The sequence below is a fragment of the Ambystoma mexicanum genome, chromosome 9 (assembly GCF_040938575.1).
Source record: "Ambystoma mexicanum isolate Mex_15411 chromosome 9, UKY_AmexF1_1, whole genome shotgun sequence".
Taxonomy (NCBI): Eukaryota; Metazoa; Chordata; class Amphibia; order Caudata; family Ambystomatidae; genus Ambystoma; species Ambystoma mexicanum.
The window spans coordinates 198,502,150-198,525,997 of record NC_090931.1 but is presented as its reverse complement, the minus strand read 5'-3'; the positions used below and the strand labels follow the sequence as shown (position 1 = coordinate 198,525,997).

Sequence of the window (23,848 nt, the reverse complement as noted above, 5' to 3'; positions counted from 1 at the left end):
ATCATACCCATCTTCATGTTTATAATGAAGATGTGGTTACGGAAAAGTGCACAGCGAGTAAAGCAATTCGGTCCTTAGAAAAGCAGCTGAATATTTACCAGCTATACGAGGAGAACTATCATTAGGCAAATTCGCCAGTCCTACAGGAACTGGCTTAAACAGGGCCGTGCTAAAAGGCGTCAAAATGATGCCGAATCCATGTTTGCTACTTTAGGTAACAAAACTACTCCAATTTTTGGCATTTGAAGTTTTCCTAATCGGAAAAACAAATTAATGCTGTGTCTGAATTTGAATGGATTTCCCATTACTCACTGGTTTATGCAAGACTTAAGGGGAGGTAGTGCCCCTTCTCTGCTTAAATGGACCATGCCCGTCAGATAAATCCAGTTAAAACCAAAATACTGCAATGTTTCAAGTCCAGGAAAGTGTTGGGTTTTAAGGGGCACATTGATCGGGAGGCTGTGGAAAAAGTAGATTCTCTGATTTATTGGGGTATTTCATGCAAGCAAATCCTGGCCACTCAAGGCCCCCTCCAGTGGCTTAAGAATCGTGTGTCGGCATTGGCCAAGCAATGTTAAGGTGGACTCTCAATATGGCAGATACACCTTAACACCTTGTATAAAGTACTATGAAAAGGTAGATGTTTCCAAAATCCTTTATGGTATAGATGTCTATTTCACATATCTTTTAGAAGAGCTGTCTGTTAGGAAAGATTTCATAATTGTAGGCAATTTTCCTTCCATGTGGCAACCCCCGAACTTTTTGCCATTTTACACCCTGATCTAGACTTTGCCAGAGAAGCGCAACCTTACGCCGCACTCCTCTGGGCTTTGGCTCAATTCTTCTGGGGAAACGGACATGCCCTTAAGACAGTCAGTACTGGGAGACTTCGTTTCCCTTAGTCCTTTCCTCATGTTGCAGCTTTTGAGCAATATGAAACAAGAGTGCACCGTAGCTTACACTACCGCGCTCTTGGGTCTCTAGTCATTCCAAAGGCCCTAGAAACTCTCGCTGGACTTATTATGAAATGTGCAAGTGTGTCACGGACGGGACTGGTGGCAGCTATCGTTTCTTTGTGTTTTGAACCCCTTTTTGCCATGTTACCCGCGCTTTCTGCGTTTGGCCCAAATGAGTGGCCTGGCCTCCAAAATGGCCATGCCACGAGGTTCTTTGTCCTGTCCGCTGACCGTCTTGCCGCTTCACCTTCACCCAGGTTGAGCCAACCCGGGGCAGTCCTTATTTGGTCATGCACCTTCCCGCGAAACAACGCTTTCGAGGGCTTCTGCATGCCTTGTGTGTGCCTCCAGGATGTGGGCTGGGATGTCTGTTCTCAATACACATCCTGGGTGCCAGAGAGTCTAGAGTGTCCTGAATGCCTTGGACCACTGTGGTCCGTGATAGGTCCACGTATGGTGTGAGTTTGTGAGCGGATCTCCCATTGGGCCCTCTCCGTTTTGGCGCGAAGGGAACTTTGGATAAGAAGAGGCTGAAAACCCCACTACCTGTTCGATCTCCTGAGTTCTAACGAACAAAGGATCAGGAGCCAAGTATCCTGCAACTAAGAAGCTGAGTCGAGGAATCGCTGGTGACCCGCTGAAGGTTTGGCACCCTGCACTGCTGTCGTCCTGCGAGACCACTTGGCCTCCGATTGTACAAGAAGGTCTGCAAAGGCGCTTCGACCCTTTAGAATAGTGGGAACAACTATTCTCGGCATCTTCACCAAATCCTGTACGTAAGCGTCCCTGGGCCATCCAGTGGACTGACCAGCCTACACAGGAACCTTGCTCTGTCACCGCCGTCTGGCTTGCTGCTAATCCCGTGTCCTCGGCACTCTCACACGATTCGTACACTTGGCGTTCCCAGGTCTGAAGTGAGACGTGTGCTTTGGGACCGGAATACAGGCGGTTGCTGAGTTGCCCTGCTGTGGTAACAAACCTGTGCATGTTTGCTGCATCTGGGACACCCTCGACCCCGACTCCTGCTGTCGCGGAATCTACACAGCGTCGAGACATCCCTCTGATCGCATCTGAACCTGCCAGTACCAAAACTGAACCGGAGAAGCCTGGGTCTGCCTGCATCGGGGACCGGTGAGTAGTCAATACCCTAACCGGTCGCCCTCCCGCAGGAGCCTGTGGCTTTCCATCGCTGTTGTAAACAGCAAACCCTTTCCCGCACTCACGCCCTGCTTCTGCCCCCAAGTGGAGGACTTGCATGAGTCACATGGATTTGTTCACCATCTTTTCATCCACCTTTCTGAACTGCCTGATTTCCTTGAAGAGACTCTCCTTCGCCCGTTGGCACCCGCGTGTGCAGGTACTTTTGAGCACAAAGCTCCACTCTCCCTAGGGCTCAGACTTCCTTCTAGTTAGGTGGCCTCTGATGTCGAACTGCGTCTAACGATTACTTGCACTGCCTGTTTTCCTCCCCAACTAGGTGGTCTGCATATTTCATGCTTCTAACTCTTTAGATCCCGCGGTCTTGTATATATTGCGTTGATTGCGATGTGTTGGTTTACTGGAGTTTTACCGTGATTCTTTACTATGGTCGATGTTACAAAGGCCTTGTAATAAATGTGTCTCTTGTTTTTAATATAACACCTGTCTGGAGTAATTTGTAAGCGTCCTTGCTTTGTGTGCTCATTGTGGGCTTTAAGTCACCCTCACCCCTCTTGAGACCTAGTCTTGACCGCCGCCATCGCTACCCTGATTGGTCTGGCTTGTCCAGAGGTTACCCTGTTCCAAAAAACTAGGCTGGCCTTCTGAACCTCTGCCACTCCAGGACAGAGTTCAGAAATCCATCTCAACACTGTCCAATCTAGGGGCCTTGATTTTGTGCAGGCTTTTACATGCCCCAAACTTCATTTACGATACGCGTCAAGGTATGAGCTGGGTATTGCGTCTGTGTGCAAGAGCATCCTGGAATCTTTTGTCATCATTGGTGAGGAAAATGTTAGGTCCTCCAGTGGGTTATCTATTTGAGGACTTGAAGATAATCTTGGAAATAAGGGGTTGTAAATGGCTGAATGAACTTTACTACTGTGGTGTAATTTTATCAGATCTGGTTAGTTACTTATTGGAGCGGAGTGAGAGACCATGTAGGGTCAAACTCTTATTTGGGAAGGATTGGTCTGAAACAATTGAGAAGTTTCACTCAAACCCCTCATTAAATCATTTACATTAGGGCCACAATAAATTGGGAGCCCTTGCATCTTATTTGGTATTCATCCAGCTAAGGCTTTGAGACATCCTTTTTCACGTTTTCGCTGGAATCTACTGAAGACCAAACAGGTTCTGGTCAGCTTTGGCCTTTTGGAATACAATCAGATTGGGTGTTGGTTTTGTAACATCGAGTTCAAACATGAAACTCTTAAACATATATTTCTCTCCTTTCCAGCGGTGAAGGGCCTGAGGTGGATTCACCTAAAGAAATGTTCAGGATCCTTTGAGCTGGGAGATGGAGATCAAATTTGGAATACATGTTAGTCGGGTCATACCACCTTGACGGCTATTCTTTTTAAAATCTTTCAAACTAGATGAATAGTGTAATAATTTGAATTAGTTTGTAAAGTTTTATCGATTAATCTGCACAGTCTTTGTATCAGTTTTTATTCATATACAACATGACATTCCTTTTATTTTAGATGTATGCTATTGAGATTTGTATGTGAAATGGGAAAGTTGGTTAATATTGAAGTACCATGTAGAATTGTTTCTATACTGGAACAAGGCCATGTTTATTTTTAAGGAGTTGTGTTGAATCAAGGTTTGAATTTTTGTGTAAAATGTTTATGGATTTTTAGTTTAATGTTTTGCTGTAAATGTGGTAATCATTAAAGGTGAGTTTTTTCTTAACCACAAAACGATAAAATAAAAAGACAAAATTACACAAGGTAGGTTTGGCAATTTTCAGTTTCACAAAATAACAAATCAAAGGCAAAGATTTTAGAAAGTACTCCTTGTGACCATGGTTGAACTCCCTACCCGTGGATCGACACAGGAACACCTTGAGTAAGCCTTCTGATGCTTGTCAAAGTAAAGGTTTCTTCCACAAAACAAGTTAACAAATCGAAGTGCTTCTTTTCAAAAGGCCAAGTAATCATTAGCACATCACAATACTTCTTCAAAAGAAAGGATGTCAGGCTAGCACTCCAATTACTTGTAGTAATTAAATAGTTCAGCAAAGAAAATGAAATTAACAAGTGCTTTCCAACATGTCTTGTTACCACAACCACAGTCTCTACCTTGGTGCCAACCAAGTTATAATCAAGAAACTTCAGATCCTCCAAAATAATGCGCTGAGAGCAGCATTAAATATTCCAAGGAGAGAGCACATCTCCCACATAAGAATATCTTGCAAATGGTTATCCATTCAACAAAAGCAAAAAAAAATAAAATAAAAAAAAAAAACGACCTAAAAACCATCTGCCTCACCTACAAAGCCTTAAACCTCCTAGCCCCCCAGTACCTTCCAAACAAACTCACTCTTAAACCAAACACAAGAATCTCCCCAGATCATCCAATACTCTCAGCCTCATTGTGCCCAGATTCACCACCAAAAGAGCGGGGGGTTCGAGCTTCACTGTCCTCGCCACTCAACTCTGGAACACCCTGCCACTGAATATTAAACTGACCAAATCCTTCCAATTGTTCAGAAAACTAGTCATTAGCTGGCTTCTGGAGAAGGCAATCCTCAGATAGACTAAGCTCAGTACTAACTGTATATATTGTACATACTCTGAATTCTTTCCTACTACCTGCACATACCATATATGGCATATTTACACCACAATTGTATAACTGCTTTTATACTGTAACTATGTAACCTGTCCTTAAGCGCCCATTTACCCCTGGGTCTGGACGTCTATACTAAATAAAATAAACAAACAACCACAATGCTTTAAATCTTCTTTCCTGATACACTCGCCTGCCAGGACTAACTACTATCGGTACCTTTCCCGGTATACTCGCCTGCCAGGATAACCACTCCTACTACTACAATTGTGTTCAGTGGTAATCCTTGTTCCAAGATTCTCCACAAGAGTACACTATGAGGTGGTTTGCACAATACCTGCTTCTCTTCATAGTCTCTTGACAATTGGTATTCCACCAAATGGAAGTTGCGCCCATGTCGTCATTGGATTACTCTTCTACAGCCTTTTGACTGTTGGCAATGCAGATTATAGGTTTCTCCCCATAGAGGTCTCTTAAGGAGAGTTGTGTTCCTGCAGCCTTTGTACTACTCTTATGGAGCCCTTTGACTGCTGGCAATGTGGGTTACAAATCTCCCCCCCAATTGGAATCCCTTATCAGGAGTATTGTGCCCTGGCTGCCTTTGTAATATTTCAAGTCTTCAGTATTAAAAATCATTAGCATCATTTAAAGGTCTGAATCGGAGCATACCGCAGTCACCTGGTGGTCCAGGCCAGCTCACTGGTCTTCTCCGGTTCACTCGCGGGTACTGCAGAGGATTGTCTTGGGTCTGCCTGCACTACTGCCAGCTCCAGTAGGAGTGCCACGGTAAGCGCTGTCCTACTGGGAAGCTTTGACAGGTCTGTGAGGTCTCCAGTCCTACTTCATGCCCGGAGCAGTTCACGGCATGTTGGGAGCTCTTTTGACACAAGTGCAGCTTTCTTCAGCGCTGGTTCCACTGCACCTCCGCTGCACGACTGCACTGCTTCTCTTGCGTCGGCCTCTGCTGCCGCTTCTGCAACTTCATCAGCGTCTCCATTCCTCAAATGAAACCCAGACCTGCATTTAAATGTCCCGCTCAGGTGCTTCATGTTACAACAACTAGACCCCTCAATATGTTTCATGGCACATTTAATCTTCATCAACTCTGTTTCCCTTTTCCTTGTCACAGTATCACAAGCATTATGGGTTCTGAAGTCCATCATGGTTTTGGTTTTTATTTTTACTTAACTTTAACGGATTTGTGAACTGAGAGTTAATTTTATGGGAGGTTGCAAAAAGAGTTTATTTAACCTTGGGTTTGCAACCTTTACATAAGTCGGAATCATAATTACAGGTAGTGATATTTTCTTCCTGAACCCCCAATATACCAACTTTATGTTGTTTAGCAGATTTTTCATGGTCTGCGCTTTGGGCAATTCTAGGAGAAGCGGTTGTACATTGACAGCATGCCATTAGGTACTTGGGTATTAGGGGAATTTCATCCTCAAAATAAGATGAATACTGCGTCCTGCTAGCAGAGTACCAATTCCCCCTAACAGCCGTCTCCTCCCATGTGATCCTTGCTCATGTTAACAACCCCAGGGTTAGGATCAGGTAGCGGCTGCCTTCCCCTGGCCACATGGGAAGAAACATTAGGCTGGGGTTTAGTGAGGACTCTGCAGGATTCATCACAGGTGTCATAAGTATTATGCCATCAATGTCATTATTTGGATGTATTCTGTGCACAAACCCCACCCAAGGGCAGTCTCCAGGTGCTCTGAAGCTAGCAACTATGCCCAGATTAAGCTCAATTTCTCACTGATCTTTTTCTGTGTGTTTTCTCCCTGTCAATCCAGAAGACTTCATGGAGGCTTGTTGAGATATGCAGTGCAGCAACCAATATGCACGCTCTTTCCATTTGTGTCACCATTAACTAGCACTGAACAGTTTAGCGCATTGACAAGAAGCTGTTACACCCAAATGGGAAAAGTATGCCCATGTATGGCCATCTCTGATCCTGAAGAAGGCAGTGCACTCACATACACCGCTGAAACTGGTTGACCATGTTGGTAAATTGTAATCTCCAAACCAAGGGTGATACTGGTATATAGTGGTATGATTGCACACCACTGTTTGGTATCGATTGGTGTGGTTTTATCCAACTCTCCTTCTTGGAGCCGCATAGGTGGAATGAAATAGTTGCCTTATCGCACCAGTACAGGATAATTTTCTAACTGTGTTATCTGTAGCTGTATAGAGGGATAGTTTCTCTAATATCCTGCCCCCCGCTTTTAGATAGGCGGCACACCAGCGAGACCCAAGGCTATACACCAACAGGCCGGCACAGTGGAGTTCTTCGGTGAGGGATGTATAGCCAGGGAGATAAATTGTAACTGTCTAGTGATGACCTCATTTGTGTGCTTTTAGTCTGGATCGCTCCCTGCCCTACCAACCTCCAGGAAAAAAGGTTCCAAACCCCACCCCTCTTCGACAAGTCTTGTCACATACCTTAAAGAGGCAAAGCCTGTTTCACCTTTATGACCGAGATTAAAGTTGTTCTAGTAGTAGTGTGTGATGTAGAGGGAGCTTAGCTGCTCTACTCATCTTTGAACGTCTGCAGGGCAAAAGTTATTTTGTTACTCTAAACACACAGCAGCATCTCTGAAACTCAATGTGACCCCTGACAGACATACCACCTGCACTACCTTCCATTCACATTACAGCCCCACATCTACCCTCAGTCATATGGCAAGTGTCATTAGTACAGAACAGCATTACACCAGTACAAACCACATGCGGCCTTACCAAACCCGGGTAGAATGACATTGGAACTTCCAAATCCACATGCGTTAACACTCAGGAATCACACTTTGCATCTAGCACTTACTCCAGCCCCCTCTCCCCCCCTCCCCCCTCCCACCACCACCACCACCACACACTTGGTAGAAACAAGCTCCAAGAGGCCACACAAATTAAAGACTGTGAGCTATTCTAGACACTCTACTAAACACTATATTAGCTTTTAGTACAATAGTGAAATAGAATAGATTACATAGATAGGTGAAATGCATCATGGGAAGAACCATTATAGTAACAAAACATGTACATAATTATCTGGTGGACCCACATTTTTATAACCGCAGAGAAGCTAGCATAAAACCATGAAGGGAGAGTATTGTTGAAAACAAACTCGGCAAAGAAGATCTGCAAAGGAGTCTGTCCAAACTGGACTTAGAAGTCTGCCTCAAATTGATTGCTTACAAGAATGCTGGATAAAGACCAGGTTGCTGATCGGCAGCACTTTGCAGTAGGCAAGATTCAAGAATTATTCAAGTGGTCTTGACCCAAAAGAACATGCCCAGATGCCATCAGCAATGACCACAAATGTGAAAGCGCAACAATAAACAATACAATTAACCAGCCAATAGGCTTTCATAATATTAGGAACTTCAGAGTCAGGCTATTGACAAGAACTTACAAAAGAAGTTAGATTAGGGGTACAAGAAAGCACAAAACTAACAATGTCAAACATACTCAAACATCAAGGCTTTTTGCAGATCTGGAACAACGCTTAAGAGGAGGATTGAAATATCAGGCAAGTCCAACAACTATCTACAACAACCCTACTTGCAAATGCAGTGGTGCATGTGGAGGACCACCTTCAAGGGGAAAGTTGTGTAAGGCTCAAAAGCATGTAGCTCACCGATTTGTACAGCTGAAGAAACGTCTATTAAAAACAAAAGGATAGACATGGCTAATACAGATGGCTTTTGTGTAAACAGTGTACACGCATTTCCACCAATAGCCCTCCACAGCCATGTGCTGTACAGAGGGCAGCACGCTCTGAGATTCCTGAATTCTGTGACTGTATGGGTTTTCATCTTTCGCTGCCAGCCTACTTGGAAGGACAAAGAACAAACATAACACTTTGATTGAGCACTATAACTGCTAATCCCCTTATATCTGGGTCAGAACACAGGCCGGCGAAACCAGCACCTCTGAGTGCTCAACATTGTGATCCTCAGTGATAAGCCAGCCGAGGGCTACATGAAGGGGCATGGAGTGGATGCCCTTGTAAGGGTGGCCCCCCCACTGAGAAAATCTGCAAGAACTCTCCCATCATTTCCCACACATAGCCTACTGCTGTGCCCCAAAATCCTACAACCTCACACAAGAGTTTATGCAGGAATATAGAGAGGCACACTTTACTAACCCACTGGGAAAACAGAGGGCACCTGCTATTCGGTGTACTAGGGCAGGAAGAGTTTGTTATACTTGTACATACAGGGAAACTCCTACAACAACCAGTTATTAAATCTGCATACTCCTGGGTGCTGGTGTGCTCTGTGCCCAATCTGAATCACATTTATTCTCTCAGGGGTGGTGTGAACTGTGTGGCAAATGCTACAGTGATCAGATAGTTGGCAATCGGAAAACTGTAAAAACTTCAGCATCTGATGACAAGGGGAGGTGGAAAGGTGCAAGGATCAAGAATGTCGGGGGACAAGGCAACTGGCGGTAGGGGCTGGCAGGCACAAGGTAACAGGGCATAGGGGAATCCAATTAGTCAGGAAAAGGGGTAAGGGGCCAAAGGTAAAGAAAGGCAGCGCGCAACTTTGGGAGTTGGTCTAGGACTAGTGGTCGGTTACCATGGGGGAGGAGAGTGGGGGAGAGCAGGGAAACCAAGGGAGACAAGAGTAGACAAAATGGAAGGGACCCAAGGGACGGGGGAGATGTCCAGAGAACCGGGAGCGCATGGAAACATAGGACAGGACAACTGGCCTGGGAACAAGGGGTAGGAAGCTACAACTTCGGGGGGGGGGGTTTGAAGCCAGCAACTAACCCCCATGGGAACGAGGAGCAGTCAACAGGGTTAAGGGAAGAGGGCAAGTGAACAGGGAATGAAAGAACAGGAAAGAAAATGGGGGCATGTAAGAGGGTAAGGCACACAAGCAACAGGGATTGAGTAGATTGAGTAGAAGGCCTAGAGTCCGGGTAGAAGAGGCAGAGCTTAGATACCAGTGGATGGGAGGGGAGGGGGTGAGGAGGTGAGAGTGCGCCAGTACACTCCGGGGGCAAGGAATAAGATGGGGACCTGGAAACAGGGGGGGTGGGCGGGGGATGAGTGTAACAATGGGATAGGTGAATGAAAAGGTCAGAGCACTGAACACCTGTCCAACAAGGAGCATGTGACAGGGGTGAAAAGCTGTTTAACGATCCTGCACCTGGGAAACGTAGTCAAGTGGCAGCGGGCGCAATGTAAAGCCACTGACCGAAATGGGGAGTGTTTGGTGTTTGTTAGTAAAGTGTAAGGGCATCCGCTCCGCCACCAAGTAGGGAAGTTTAAGAGTTTGAGCTCAAAGCAGAATCCTGATGCTGCATTGCCAAAAAACAGAACACCTGTAAGCTTAATAAAGCAACTGCGGCCTATCACCCACAATATGAGTCGGTGTGTTATTTCAGGGTGGGGTTGGGTGGAGGGCATGGCAATGGGGGACATGTAACTGGAGGCATACGCAAGGAAAATCAAGTGGAAGTGGAAATCTGGCATGTCAATATGCAGGGCCCGGGGACCTAATGTGGGGTGTTGCGGCTATGCAGGGTTTGAAATTGCTGGGAACTTTCTTATCTTCTGCCTCTACCCTAGGGGAGCCTGGTGGGGGATGACAGTTGCCATAGGGAAAAGGGTCGAAGTCGATTTTCCAATTCTATAGCGGCAGCTGGAGCAGGATGTCGGGCGGAACAGAGCTCAAAAAGGAGCCGCTCCCTGTTACGTCCCCAGATAAAAAAATTAAATAATGGCACCACACGTGGAAAGGCCTGAGGTGGCTGGCAGAGAATATATTCTCGCCGGCTGTTCCAGCTACCTAATTGGCCAATGGCCCTTCCCTGTACTGTATACGTTAGTGGAGCTGGGATTGCAGAGGGCTTATTTATAGGGTGTTTTAGAGAAATGAAAAGGGTACGGTACTCCAATACAGACATCTGTCTCCATGTGTAAATTATAAACTGGAAAGGTTTGCAGAAAGACCCGATTTCTACTGCGTCGGCTCACTTTGCAACTACGCACAATGCTGCTTTTGCTGCTAAAACGGCTTTGCACGTAGGTTTTTGAAAATATTCATGTATACAGATTTTTTTTTTTAAAACAAAATAGAAAGAGCAGGGCTGCACCTCATCAGTAATGTTAGGAACCACCTGCTCTCATTCACCGCAACGAAAATTGAATTGATTATTCATATAGTGCCTATACACAATGTGTTTCAAAGAGCTTCAAGGAGGGAGGGAACATGGGAAAATACAGTTGCATTCTTACAAGTCCTTGAAACAATTCAGAATGTGAAAAATAACTATCCTAATCAGCCTGGCGAGATTTCAGATCGTGCAAGTGCAATGGAACAATTAAGGCTAAGAGGGGAAGGAGAAAAAAAACGAGACAAAACCAGCAGTAACATTACTATGCCTGGCGACAATTGATGTAGTGCATGAGTATACAAAAGGAAGGGGGGTGGAGGGGGGCTGTGAGGAGAGAGGGCGAACGAGAGGAACAAAACAAGCGACTATCATAATAGGGCAAGACGAATTAGAATAGTACATGGGGGAGTGAGAGGATAAGAACAAGGAGGGAAGGGGGGGGAGACAGACAGACTTATCAAAGGTCAGGGACAAATAAAAAGAGTAAGTGCTATTGGACATAAGAAAAAGGGGGGTGGGGAGGAGGGCAGGGTGGCTGAGAAAGACAGGAGCTACGATTACTATGCCTTACGGCAATTGGGGTAGAGACTGGAACTTAACAGGAGGAGGGAAGCGGTGGGGAGCAGGGAAAAAAGGAAAAGGGGAAATAGAGGAGGGCATGGGGGCACAGTCATGCACGGGGGCATAGGGGGCACACCGACAAGCACGGGGACAAGGAGGGACGCACAGACACGCACGGGGGCAAGGAGGGGCACACAGACAAGCACGGGGGGCAAGGGGGGTGCACAGACACGCACAGGGGGCAAGGAGGGGCGCACAGACACTTACAGGGGCACGGGGGCACAGACAGTCACGGGAGGCACAGACAGTCATATTCGCACATCGACAGTGTAGGAAGTCTCTTTAGGGGACCACAGCGAGATGGAGGGAATTAGTTCACTCACCAAAGATCTCGCCTCCGCTTGCGTACTCAGTCACCAAATAGATCATCCTCTCGGTCTCCATGACCTGGAGATAAAAGAAAGGAAGTAAGAAAGTGAGACTGCTCGCAGAATAAAGACTCACCCAAACTTTTGCGCCCTGCCTGATTAGGTTTACTGTGGGTTGCATCTGGGTTGCAATTTTTAAATGTAGAAGCATCAAAGATCATAATTTGTTGTTGCTCTGTGTGGATGTTTGCTCATCAGGCATGAAACACTTACTATGGTATTCTATGGTTATATTGGCAGGTAGTAGCAGGCTGCTGCTTTATGCGTTTGTAACAGACAGGACTTGGAATTGCTGGGATCTATTAAGTGCCAGGTTAGCTTGACATCAAAAGCTACCATGAGCTACTTCTGACGCCACAAGCCAACCAAAGCCACATAAACATACCACCTTGGTATTAATTTTAAGGTACTTGGACAAAGGGGCATTGGGGAACATCTAAATGTCATTTAAAACAAAAGTAGTCATACATAGACACAAAGTTATGGTTCATGCGCAAGTTAGATTTGAAGCAGTCTATGTACTAGCTCCTCATTCGCCAGAGTTAGCCCCTGCTTAATGGATGATATGGGATAGCCAGGAACTGGTTTTAGCTTCTACACATCAGTGATTCAGTGCATCTGGCTTTCAAGTGCCACTTCATAATCCAGAAATGTGTTCGGTGTACATAAGGATTGCCCCGTGAAGCCAGGCGGCATAGGCATCTATCAACAAGAGGCAGGCCGCAGTAAAGGTGTGTGAAACATGGCGTTTGCTGCAATCGATAGCTGCAATGCCGGGCTCACTCACCTTGGCCCCACGCAGCCACATTAAAGGCTAATTAACCTCCTTCAAGGACTGCCTGAACTCCTCGGCTAAATGTGCCTAGCAACCACATTAGTTTGTGACCCAAAAAAAACACTTTCTGCTGCACGGACAGGATTGTCCGCAACCTCTGGATAGAAGCTCTGGGGGCAGATTCAAGTAAAGCTAGGGCTCGGTCGACCACAAACAACCTTGCTCCAACCCTCCTTGCTACCCAGCAGGCTGCAAGGGCTTGTCATACCCATTATTTATACTGAACGATTCTAAATATTGCACACAACAGAAAGACTTACCAAAGTGTGAGTCTAGTAGGAAAAGACAGGGAGAAAGTCCATTTTGGAATACCTAGAATTTAGTTTCAACAGAGGTAGCCCCACCATAGGATAGGAACATGGAGAAGGGTGGTGTGCACAGACCCAAACCTTCATGCTCTCCATGCATGGGATGTATAAACTCTGCAAGTTCTCAGGAAATTCTTAATACTTGGCATTTGCTTTTGCTGATTTGTCACATTCAGTATCTTTGATTCCCTCCTCTTGCTCCCCAAATCACTCCCTATGTCCCGTATCTAACTTTGTAATTCTGACAAATTAACTTGTTTTTCCGACCTCTTTCCTACCTGACCCAATTACTCCTGGACTTCTTATTCCTCTCAACTGTGAAAGTGACTCTTTATTAAACAAACAGTGTATTGCATCCATGAACTATTATTTGACATACCGGCCCTCCAACCAACAATATTGGCGCACTGCATGATCATCTTTGCTCAGGCCCAGGAAAGGCTTTTCTAATTTTGTTAAATCGATCTAACTTAATTTCAATTCCATGCACAAGGTGAGTAGTGACTATGCACAGTACAAAGTCTACTGGAGGGCACTTTTAAATTGTCAATCTGCAACATCTTGCCGATCTGGAACTTTTGACACTATTCATTCTTATTCACTTGATTTTCTATTTTGAACTGAAACTTGGATCTCAGCTATTTCAAGAGTATTCTTTGATGGACTTTTCATATAGACAGAATTGATAAATCGGGTGGGGGTGGCATGTATTGGCTCTAATAAATTTACTTGCCAACAGTCTTCCCCTAATTTTCCTTTCTTTGAAAGGTTATCGCTCTCTTGCTATTAATTCAACAAAAAGCACTGCATGTCATTTGATCTATAATCCCGCCTGAAAAGCGGATTATTTTCTGGATGAGTTCAATGATTTCATTTCTCAAAACACACTTGACTATCCTAATAATCTCTTAGGTGAGTTCAAATTACCGGATAATACTAGCTTTACTACTTCTCTAGCTATGTTTTACGATCTTTTAGCACCATTTATTCAACAAAAAGTTAGTGCCCACTCACTCCCATGGAAACCAACTTGATTTTATTATTGGACCAATTCCTTCATGAATTTTACTACTCCATTATTTGTGGACTGGTCTAATAATTATTTAATTCCTTTCAATCTTCCCATTTCTACTTCATACTCTACTGTACAACCAATTCTTCCTAGGGTTTCAACTCACGACCCTGCTGCCCTCCTGCATCCATTCTAAATCCTTCTTGAACAACCACTTCACATTTGTCAACTGAAACAGACACAGATGCATTATTAAATAACTTTTACAGTACAATTTCTACCTCCATTTCATCTCAGGCACATTTCATTTGCAAGATATAGCGGAAACCCAATTCTAACCCATGGTAAACTTATAAACGTGTTGGGGGGAAAAAAAGGAAGGCACAAATATTAGAAAGAAATTGAGACAGCACCAATCTGCTGAGCCCCAGAAATTACTCAAAATTGTGTGCCATGATACAAGATAAAGATGGCTAAAAATAAATCCGATTATACTAAATCCAATATTAAAACTGGATCTGATGCAAACTAGATTTACAACGTGCACACCAAAGCCCTACGTTCTGCTTATTCCTGTAGTGCCATGCAATGACAAATTCCTTTTTGGTCAATACAATACTCCTCTGCAATTAACTTTCTAGTAAAGCATCAGCACTCCACTACTCCAAAATACCAATCCGGAGCTCTTTCAGCCCTCCCTCAATTGAAGATGTATCCTCTTTCCTAAATGCATTAAAATGTATGTTTTATTTGTATGATTCGATTCCTGCCAGTTTTTGGAAGGAACCAGATCCATCTTCTCGGTCTGCTTGGTTACATTTATTTAAACTTTCCTTGTCCCATGGAACCTTTCATTTATATTTAAACTTCACTGGATTACTGAAACAACTTCCCAGCTATACTCCTATGTCTTGTCCACTTTCCTCCATACTGTATGGGCACCCCTTGCTAGGGATGGGAGATCAAACCTTTTTCACCAGAAAAATCAACTTCCTCTTTAAATTTAGATGGTTGTCAGGGAGCAGCCCTGTGCCCCCCCCCCCCGACTCCACCTCCCCCTATCCCCTCTCCTCAGTCATCTTTTTTGCGTTGACAGGAATGGATCGCTTTCACCAGCGCTCCTGGGTTAGGCCTCCGGCCCAGTAATTCCACATGCTCTTCCCCGGAAAATTACTTTTGTCTTCTTTTTTCTTGTCTTTATTCAAACACCCTCTGTCCTCTGTCGCAACACTCCTCCCCAGCGCATGTCGACGGCAGCGTGCTTCAGCATGTGTCCAGCCTGCAAGGAGCTCATCCCTACGTCCGACCTCCATGTTCTTTGCCTCTGCTGCCTTGGCCCCGACAACGGCTGGGAGGGTTGTACGGCATGTGATACGCTTGCGCCACACACTCTGAAGAACATGTTGGCTCGGTGGAGAGAGCTCTTCGGAAGGTCGCCTCCAGAGGACTTTAAGGAATTCATCAAGCACAAGTCCAGGCCCAAGGTAGGGGCACTGTTTTCCTCCGCACCCCGCAAAGGCGACTCCTGACCCAGGAAGCACCTGAGAGGGAGGGAACCATCGGGTTCTAGTACCGGCGCAGGTACCGAGGCTGCTTCTGCTACTGGCCTCCAGGCTGAGGGAACACGAGATCCTACCGGTGACATCGCTGAGGGACTGCAAAGTTCTATTACAGGGTTTCAGCCCGAGGGGGTGCCTGTACGCAGCACTACCGGCAACAAAGCCGAGGGCACTCTGCCTACCTGGCCCCGTCCTGAGGTGCAGAGGAGGCCTCAACTTCCACCGCCATGAGTCCAGGAAGAGGCCGGGCCCAGCGCAATAAGTGCCACGACAAAGGCACGTGGCATGCAGCCCGACAAAATCGCCACTGGTCCAGACAAAATGGTGGCTCACCCAACACCATCCCCTCTTCAGGGACCAGGTAGGGTGGAACGAGTTTCCAGGTGGGACTGGTCTTCACTGAGCACGTGGCCTACGGCATAGACCATCAGCGTCGCAGGGCAGATACACCCCGAATGCAACAAGACAGAATGTGCCCTGGTCTCAGCATCCTCAAGACCCTGCGCCCACTCCGGCGGCACCGAGCATTCCACCGGTGTGTGAGGAAAGGTTTTGCCACAGATGGGAGTCATCCTCAAGGAAGTGATATGGGACATTCTCCCTCCGGTTCTGCCGCTAGCACCCATAGCCACTCCACCCTTGGTTGAAGCACCTACGGCTCCAGTGCAGTCCCAGCTGCCCATGCCAGTTCCCACTACACCGGCCCCCCAAGTCTCCAACGGTCCCGGCAGCCCTGTACCAGCCGCCGCAGCAGCAGCCGGGTCATGTCAGTACACCACAGCCGCTGGCTCCCAGCACTCATCCAGCCGCACCTGACCAACAGGAAACATTGGTGAACACAGATGAGGAGGACCACCCCGACACCTTCGTAGGCCAAGGCCTTTCATGAGCATTTGCGGGCCTAGCCAAATACTTGGGGCTTCCACAGCCCGAGGTGGAACAACCAGAGGCGGGGTCTTGGGGAAGGTCCTCAATACGCACCACGGCTAGAACAAGGATTCCAAATGCAAAAGAATGGGGTGTTGCTTGCCAAAACAGGATGGCTTAAACCTCATTTGGCACAGCTTACCAACAGGCGCCTCGACGTCAAGTACAGGCAGATGGAGGGGATCCACTCTTGCTGTCAGCACATCCCGAGCCACAGACCTTGGTGATCGCTGCAGCCTCAATCTTCTCCAAGCCACAATCGTCCTATTCTACTTCACCCTCTGCACTCCTGGGTAAGTAGGAGACAATCCTGGAAGCATATGGAAAGAAAATCAATTCCAACGCTTCACTTCATCTTCCTCAGTCCGATGCGGTTGCTAGGCTCGCTTCCGTCAACCAAAGGCTCTGGTGGGAAATCTCCGACTTCCTTCCGGAACATCCGGTACAGAGCCAGGCGCACTTCAAGGCGGGGCTGCCGGAAGCCAAGATTGTAGTGCAGGACATAATGGAGTCCACTGTGGCGCACATTGACACCTCAGGTCATGTCATTTGCATTGCTACGGACATGAGAACAACAACCTGGCTACGGGCGACCAAGGTCAACCCGGACATCCAGGAGCGTATACTGGACCTTCGAAATCCTTGAATGGGTCTGTTCTATTCCACTACCGACTGGGAACTTGATAAGAAGAACAGTTGCCAGACTGCCAATCCTCACTAAGGCCACTGCTAAGGCATATAGCCAGATGCACAGCGTTCAGACAAGGGACGGTCTTTCGGAGGGTGCCGGGGCTTTCAGGAAAAACTGTCCAGGCAACCGGACGGATCCCTGAGCCAGCACAAAGCGGCGCACAAGGACTTTTTTCCAGTCCCCCTCCTCAGCCTCAGATGGCAAAAAGGCATGAAAAGCCCATCGGGATCCACAAGTCTCCGGTGGGGGGCAGGCTTGCCCTTCACTCCCAAAGCTGGCGTGTAAGATTCGCAGACGCCTGGATCCTAGCCATAGTATCCACGGTTTTCCGCCTTATTCTCCCTGCTTCTACTCTCCTCCCCTCTCCCCCGCTCCCCTACCCTGCCCTCCCTTGCCCTCCCCTCCCCTCCCCTCCCATCCGCTCCCATCCGCTCCCACAGATTGGGACAACAACTCTGTTGGTGGAAATTTGCTCGCTCGTAGAGAGTCAGGTAGTGGAGGAAGTCCCAGCCTCCCAGCGGGCTCTGGGCTTCTATTCACAGATCTTCGCCATACACAGGAACCAGGCGGGCCTGAGAATTGTGTTCAACCTTTCCACCCTGAACCTTTCCCTTCCTCTTCAAAAGTTCAAGATGGTTACCCCAGCGCTTATAGCGGAGACATTGTGCACAGGAGACTGGATGTGCTCCCTGGATCTGAAGGATGCTTACCTACACACCCCGATCTGACAACCCCATCGGTCCATTCTGACGTTCAAGATCATGGGGTTCCATTTCCAATACAACGTTCTATCCTTCGGCATCAATTCGTCCCCCCGGGTCTTTACAAGACTGATGAACTCAGTGGCAGCCCTTGTCATGGCCAATGGTCATCACATCCAACCATACCTAGACGACTGGCTTTTCAAGGCAAGGTCTCCGGAGGCAGTTCACCACATCGCCTCTGCCCTCATGAATACGCTACATGAATTAGGATTTTCCATCAAACTCAAGTAGTCACCGCTGGAGCATACGCAGAATCTAACATCCCTGGGCCTCATCTGGTATACGAGCTACGAGAGAGTTTTCCCCTTAGAAGACAAGATCACAGCCATCAAGAGGGCCACAGGGCATTTTCTCAGCAGAGCAGTGACCTCGGCATGATGGTACCAACACCTCTTGGGCATCATGGCGCCATGTCTCCTGGCAGGACCGCACACAAGGCTCAAACTGAGGAGATTGCAGTTGCATTTTGCAGCCTCCTGGAGCCAAGAAGAAAGGTTCCCCGGCGACGTGGTCAGCATCCCACTTCATCTCCATCAGGACCAAGTCTGGTGGAGCACGGATTACAACTTGCAGATGGGCAAGCCATTTCGTCAACCAGCACCGCATGTTACCATCACCAAGGACTCATCCCTAGAGGGCTGTTTGGACAGCCAGTGCCCATGGGGTTTGGTCCCATCAGGAGCAGAAAGCCCAGCATCAACTGGCACGAGTTGATGGCCATCTGGCTCGCTCTCAAAGCCTTCCAACCGACGATCAGTGGCAAGACGATCCTCATTCAAACGGACAGCCCCACCAGCATGTATTACATCAACAAGCAGGGTGGCACCAGGTCCCCTCCCCTCTGCACTCTAGCAGTCAACATTTGGGAGCGGGCTCTGGCGAACATGCACTTAACAGCAATTCACCTCCTGGGAGAGTCCAACCTGGAGGTGGACAGGCTCAGCAGGCTGGGTGTGGACAACTATGAATGGCAGGTGAAAGAACAGGTCTTTCAGGGGATCTTCGACAGATGGGCCATCCTCGGGTGGATCTCTTTGCCACCTCGTACAACAGGAAGTGCCCCCAGTTCGTGTCCTGGCAGGGACAGGGCTGGGCTCTCTGGGAAACTCAATGCAGATCCAATGGAACAACATGAACGCGTATGCCTTCCCTCCCACTCCCCTGGTACACAGGGTAATCTGCAAGATCCGGGAAGCCCGGCACCTTCGTATCATCCCGATAACTTTGTGGTGGCCAGCAAAGCTATGGTTCTCGGAACTTCTCAGCCTGTCTGATCAGGCCCCGGTGCACCTTCCGCTGGGCCCAGCTCACCTACTCTCACAGCAGGGAGGCAGGGTGATCCACCACAAGTTTGCAGCGTGGTTCCTGAACAGGTTACACTAAGACCTCTACATCTGTCACAGGCTAACCTAGACATTATACAAGGTACTAGGAGCGATGCTACCAGGAGCCAGTACAAAAGCAAGTGGACCAGGTTTTGCCACTGAACTGAATCAAAGGAGGTTGATCGATTGTCCTGTATTTTGGAAAACGTGCTATCCTTCTCTGCACACCTTGCACACTCAGGGGTGCAGGTGGATACATGTTGCATCTATCTGGCGGTAATAGGAGCCTACCAGAACTCTGAGGAGGAGGTATTTTCACCCTCTAATCCGGTGGTTAAAAGACACCTGGCAAGCCTCACCAGGCTCTACCCGGCTATCAAGACGCCACCTCAACGTGATCTTGGGCACCCTGGCGCATAAACTATTTGTACCTATGGCGTCCGCGGACATCAGCTTAGTCACCATTAGGACAGCTCTCCTGGTGGGCCTTACATCTGCACGCAGGTTCAGTGAAATCCAGGCACTATAACCCTGTATTCTTACCTAAGGTGGTTACCTCTTTTCACCTGAATGAGGAGATAGTGTTACCTACTTTCTTCTACCTGGACAGAACCATGAGCTGCCGCAAATCAGATGCTCTCTTGGTCACCTTCGGTGGGTCTAAGCCTGGCTATCAGGCTTCCCAGGCCTCCATAGCAAGGCGGATGGTTGTAGCCATCAAGGAGGCGTACGAAGGGCAGCAGAAACCTCTCTTAGCAAATATGCATGCCCACGCTATCAGAGCCAAGGCCATGTGGTTGCTTTCCAGAGGTAAGTCATCAGCAAGGCCGCTACATGGGCTACACCCTCGGCCTTCTGCAAGCACTTCTGCTTGTATGCCAGTTCCAGGTAGGATGCAGCATTTGGTCAGGCAGTGTTTTCCTAGGAGGGGGCAACTCTCCACCATGGGGCTACATTCAGTTGTAATCGTACATAAAGTATGGAGGAAAGGGGACGGGACCTAGGAATAATTATAAGCTACTCACCGTACTGACTAACGTACTCCTAGCCCATAGTCCCCTTTCCTCCATACGTCCCACCATCCCTCGTCGCTAATAAAACTGGTGTCATTAGGCAATGGTAATATTGTGAACGTGTCAAAGCGGAGTGTAAAGTGGCGCCGGGGGGCGGAATCAGGGGAAAGCATGCTCCCAGGGCCGCACCCCCATGAGCATCTACATTTAAAGGGGAAGTTGATTTTTCTGGTGAAAAAGGTTGTCTCCCGTCCCTAGCAAGGGACGCCCATAGAATATGGAGGAAGGGAGACTATAGACTAGGAGTACGTTAGTCACTACGGTGAGTAACTTACAATTTACGGCACAATATATCTAACATAACTGATGCCGACAATGCCAGTTTTCTGTTATTACTTGGTTTGTCAGCAGCATTAGATATAAACAAAAAGTCCTAATGTATATTGTTGAAGCATAGAAGGGCCTTTGTTGGTAATGTTCTAAAAGTGTTCCACTCTTTTTGACCACTAGGACCCACTGTGTTCTTGCTCAAACCAATCATTCTTTTCCCATCCCAGTTTTGTGTGGTGTTACACAAGGCACACTATTATTCCCACCCTTAATCCTTACCTTGAACTTTTGAGAGATATTTCAAATTTATATATTTACATTCATCAGTTCTCCAATAAAACCGAGCCGTGTCTGTCTTCACATGAAATTTGCAATTTCAAACTGTAATATAGATAAATGGATGACTTAAATATAAATCTTACATTCATTTCAAGCAAAACAGAATCTCTTGTTTGCTTTGCCAAGTGAGTAAGCCAACATTAAAACCTGAATGACCCTTTCAATTTTGAGGGCAATCTTCCTTCATTAACTCCTATGGCCAGTTCCCTCTGTTTTTGGCTAGACTCTACTTTCTCAACTTGATGTCTGCACTTCGCAAAATCAAATCTCGCATTCCAAACAACTTGTTTCGTACATTTCTCAAAGCACTTACTTCACTTCTAGACCATGGAAATGTCATTCTTATGGGTGCCCCCAAGTAATTTCTAAGGCCCCTTCGATCAGTACGACATACTGCTGCCCGATTGTTAGGTATTTGGAAGCATGATCCTTTTTCGCACATTCTGGCTGGACTACCTTGGTTGCCCCTTGAAGCATATACTAAACTTAAGCTTGCCTGCCTTACTTAAAAGGCTGTTTTGCTTCTTCAACCTCCAAATCTAGCTAATTGATTGATATATAAAAAAAAAAAAACTGGTTTAACACAGTGTGCGTGATCTTAACTCTTGGCAGTGCTTTATTGTGGAGTAAGGCAGGACGGATTATGACCAATTAAAGTCCTGGTTGTTACTAGCGTTAACAAAAATTCAGCGCAAGTAATATCGATCGGATTGAGCTGATTGCGTGTCTCCCCCCCACCCCCCCGCCCCCATTTCCGACTACAGCTGTATTGGCCCTAGGCACTGTTTAATATGAAGGCAAATATGGGCAGGAAAGCAGGTTTGTGTAATGCTACTACGTGGGGGGGGGGGGGGGGAGGGGAGAACATCTACTTTAACAGAAAGAAAATGCTAAGGCCCGCCGGGTTCGGTCAACAGACTGATTGCCCTGAAGAGGGAGGGCAGGGGGAACACCAAACAAAATCACGGGCTATTTTGGAGTGGCCTTGTCTGGCGAAACGCTGCCCTCTACTACGACTGTGCCAATTTCATCAACTATTGCAGCTGCCGAAACAATTCCGGTGGCTTCTTCCAATACCCTCATGGAACCTCTCCTGCAGGGAAGAGAGGAATGAACAAGTTACTTACCTGTAACTGTTCTCCAGCATGGGTCTGGCATGGATTCACATGGTCATGAATATTCCCCGTCAGGCTGGGAATCCTCGGTAAAGAAAAAAAATCAGTTTCAGTTTTGTTTCTGAACGGTCTTTCTACTAATAACCAATCACTGGTCTCTGGGTCATACTGCCCCCAGCCAATGACTGCCCGCTACCTAAGCCCCTCCTCTGGCAGCCATCTTCAGATTTTTACCGCACGTTCAAGTGTTGGGAGTCCTCGTGCTATAGCTCTCGAGCTTTTACTGTGTTTTCGTGCTTTTTTCATAGAGTTACGCTTCTTGGAGGATTCCAGAAGGTCCGAGACCTACCTTGGACATGGCCCAGGACAAGGGAAGCTCGACGCCCAGATCCAAGCTGTTCAGGAACTGCCTGGATGCGGGTTACAGAATGTTTTCAAGGAGGACGAGCATTATAGATGTCTCTACTGCCTTCATGAGGACAAGACGCACATGGAGAAGGACTGTGCGTTCTGCAATAACCTATCGGAACGGACCATGAGGGATCGTCGTACCCACCTCGCCAGCTGGGTGGAGAAGGGCCCAGTAGGTGTGAAGAAAAGGTCTGAGCAGTCTTCTAAGTCCTGTGAGGGTGCCCTGGTGACTGGGGCCCAACAGAAGGCTAAGCACTGCGAGTCCGCGGGCACCGGGAGCGGCGAACGGTCGGGCCCTTCGGCTGCCAGGCAGGGCGCGCCTTCCCCGGCACCATCAACCACGAGCCAACGGTTTGGGGCAGAGGCAATCCGAGAACCCGGGTAAGCTTCTGGAGAGCCACCGGTCGATCTCGAAGGGAGCCGAGGGGGAGCGAGGCAGTGACCCTCCCCCCAAGGCGAAGGCCCAGGACGCACCTAAGGTGGTGAGGGCCCTGATCCAACCGGCTAAGGCCTCTATCGAGGGAGTCGCAGCGGCCCTGGCGAAGCTGGCGGAGACCACGCCAGTGGAGGCGACCTCGGGGCCCAGAGTTTCCCTGCCACCGCAGAGGGAATCCTCTTTCCAGCCCATCAACAAGACCCCCGTGAAGACCCCGGTGGAAAAAAGGGGGGGGCGGTGGCCATTACGGACACGGATTCAGCCTCTGAGGAGGAGCTGGTGGAAGCTGTGAAGGGCCTCAACGAGAGGTTCGAGGAGGTACGATCCCACGGGAGAGATCCTGCTGATGTGATCGAAGAAAGCGACGAGGGCGACGACGAAGGCACAGTGGAGGAGCAGCCATTGCCCGAGCCTCAGGACAGCTCGGCGGCCATTTTGTTGGCAATCCAATCCTTATGCACCGAGATAAGGACGAGATTACCACGAGCCCTGGCGGAGGATCCAGAGAGTCCACCCCGTCCTGCCCTTCGTGCCCCCAAGGCCTGTGGAGCTCTCATCCCCCTCGCTGGATCCCCGAGATGACACGGCAACGGGGGATGGATGACGGTGGTGATGATGGGAAAGACAGTTCAGAAACAAAACTGAAACTGATTTTTTTCTTTACCGAGGATTCCCAGCCTGACGACGGGGAATATTCATGAGCATGTGAATCCATGCCAGACCCCATGCTGGAGAACAAGCAGTGGCTTCTTCCCCCACCATTTACTATAATAATTCCTTGCTTAACTCCTTATTAAACCTACAGCGCACCTCAATGGCTCTATTCGACGGAACTGCACCTGAAAATGTGCCCATTTCACATGCTGGCATAATAATTGGTACCCAGTTATCAGCAACATCTGATTTACAGTGATTTCACTCTTCATCTT

General features: G+C 47.7%; 1 protein-coding gene across 4 annotated transcripts in view; it reads right to left on the bottom strand.

Annotated features, from left to right (window-relative positions):
- The window catches only part of SIK3 (SIK family kinase 3), a 2,024,801-nt gene that overhangs the window by 1,496,592 nt on the left and 504,361 nt on the right, over nt 1–23,848 (bottom strand). For all 4 annotated transcript variants that reach the window (XM_069614493.1, XM_069614491.1, XM_069614492.1 and 1 more), the window contains one exon: nt 11,810–11,873. In XM_069614493.1, coding sequence (XP_069470594.1) covers nt 11,810–11,873 — 64 coding nt within the window. The remainder of the gene's footprint in view (nt 1–11,809; nt 11,874–23,848) is intronic.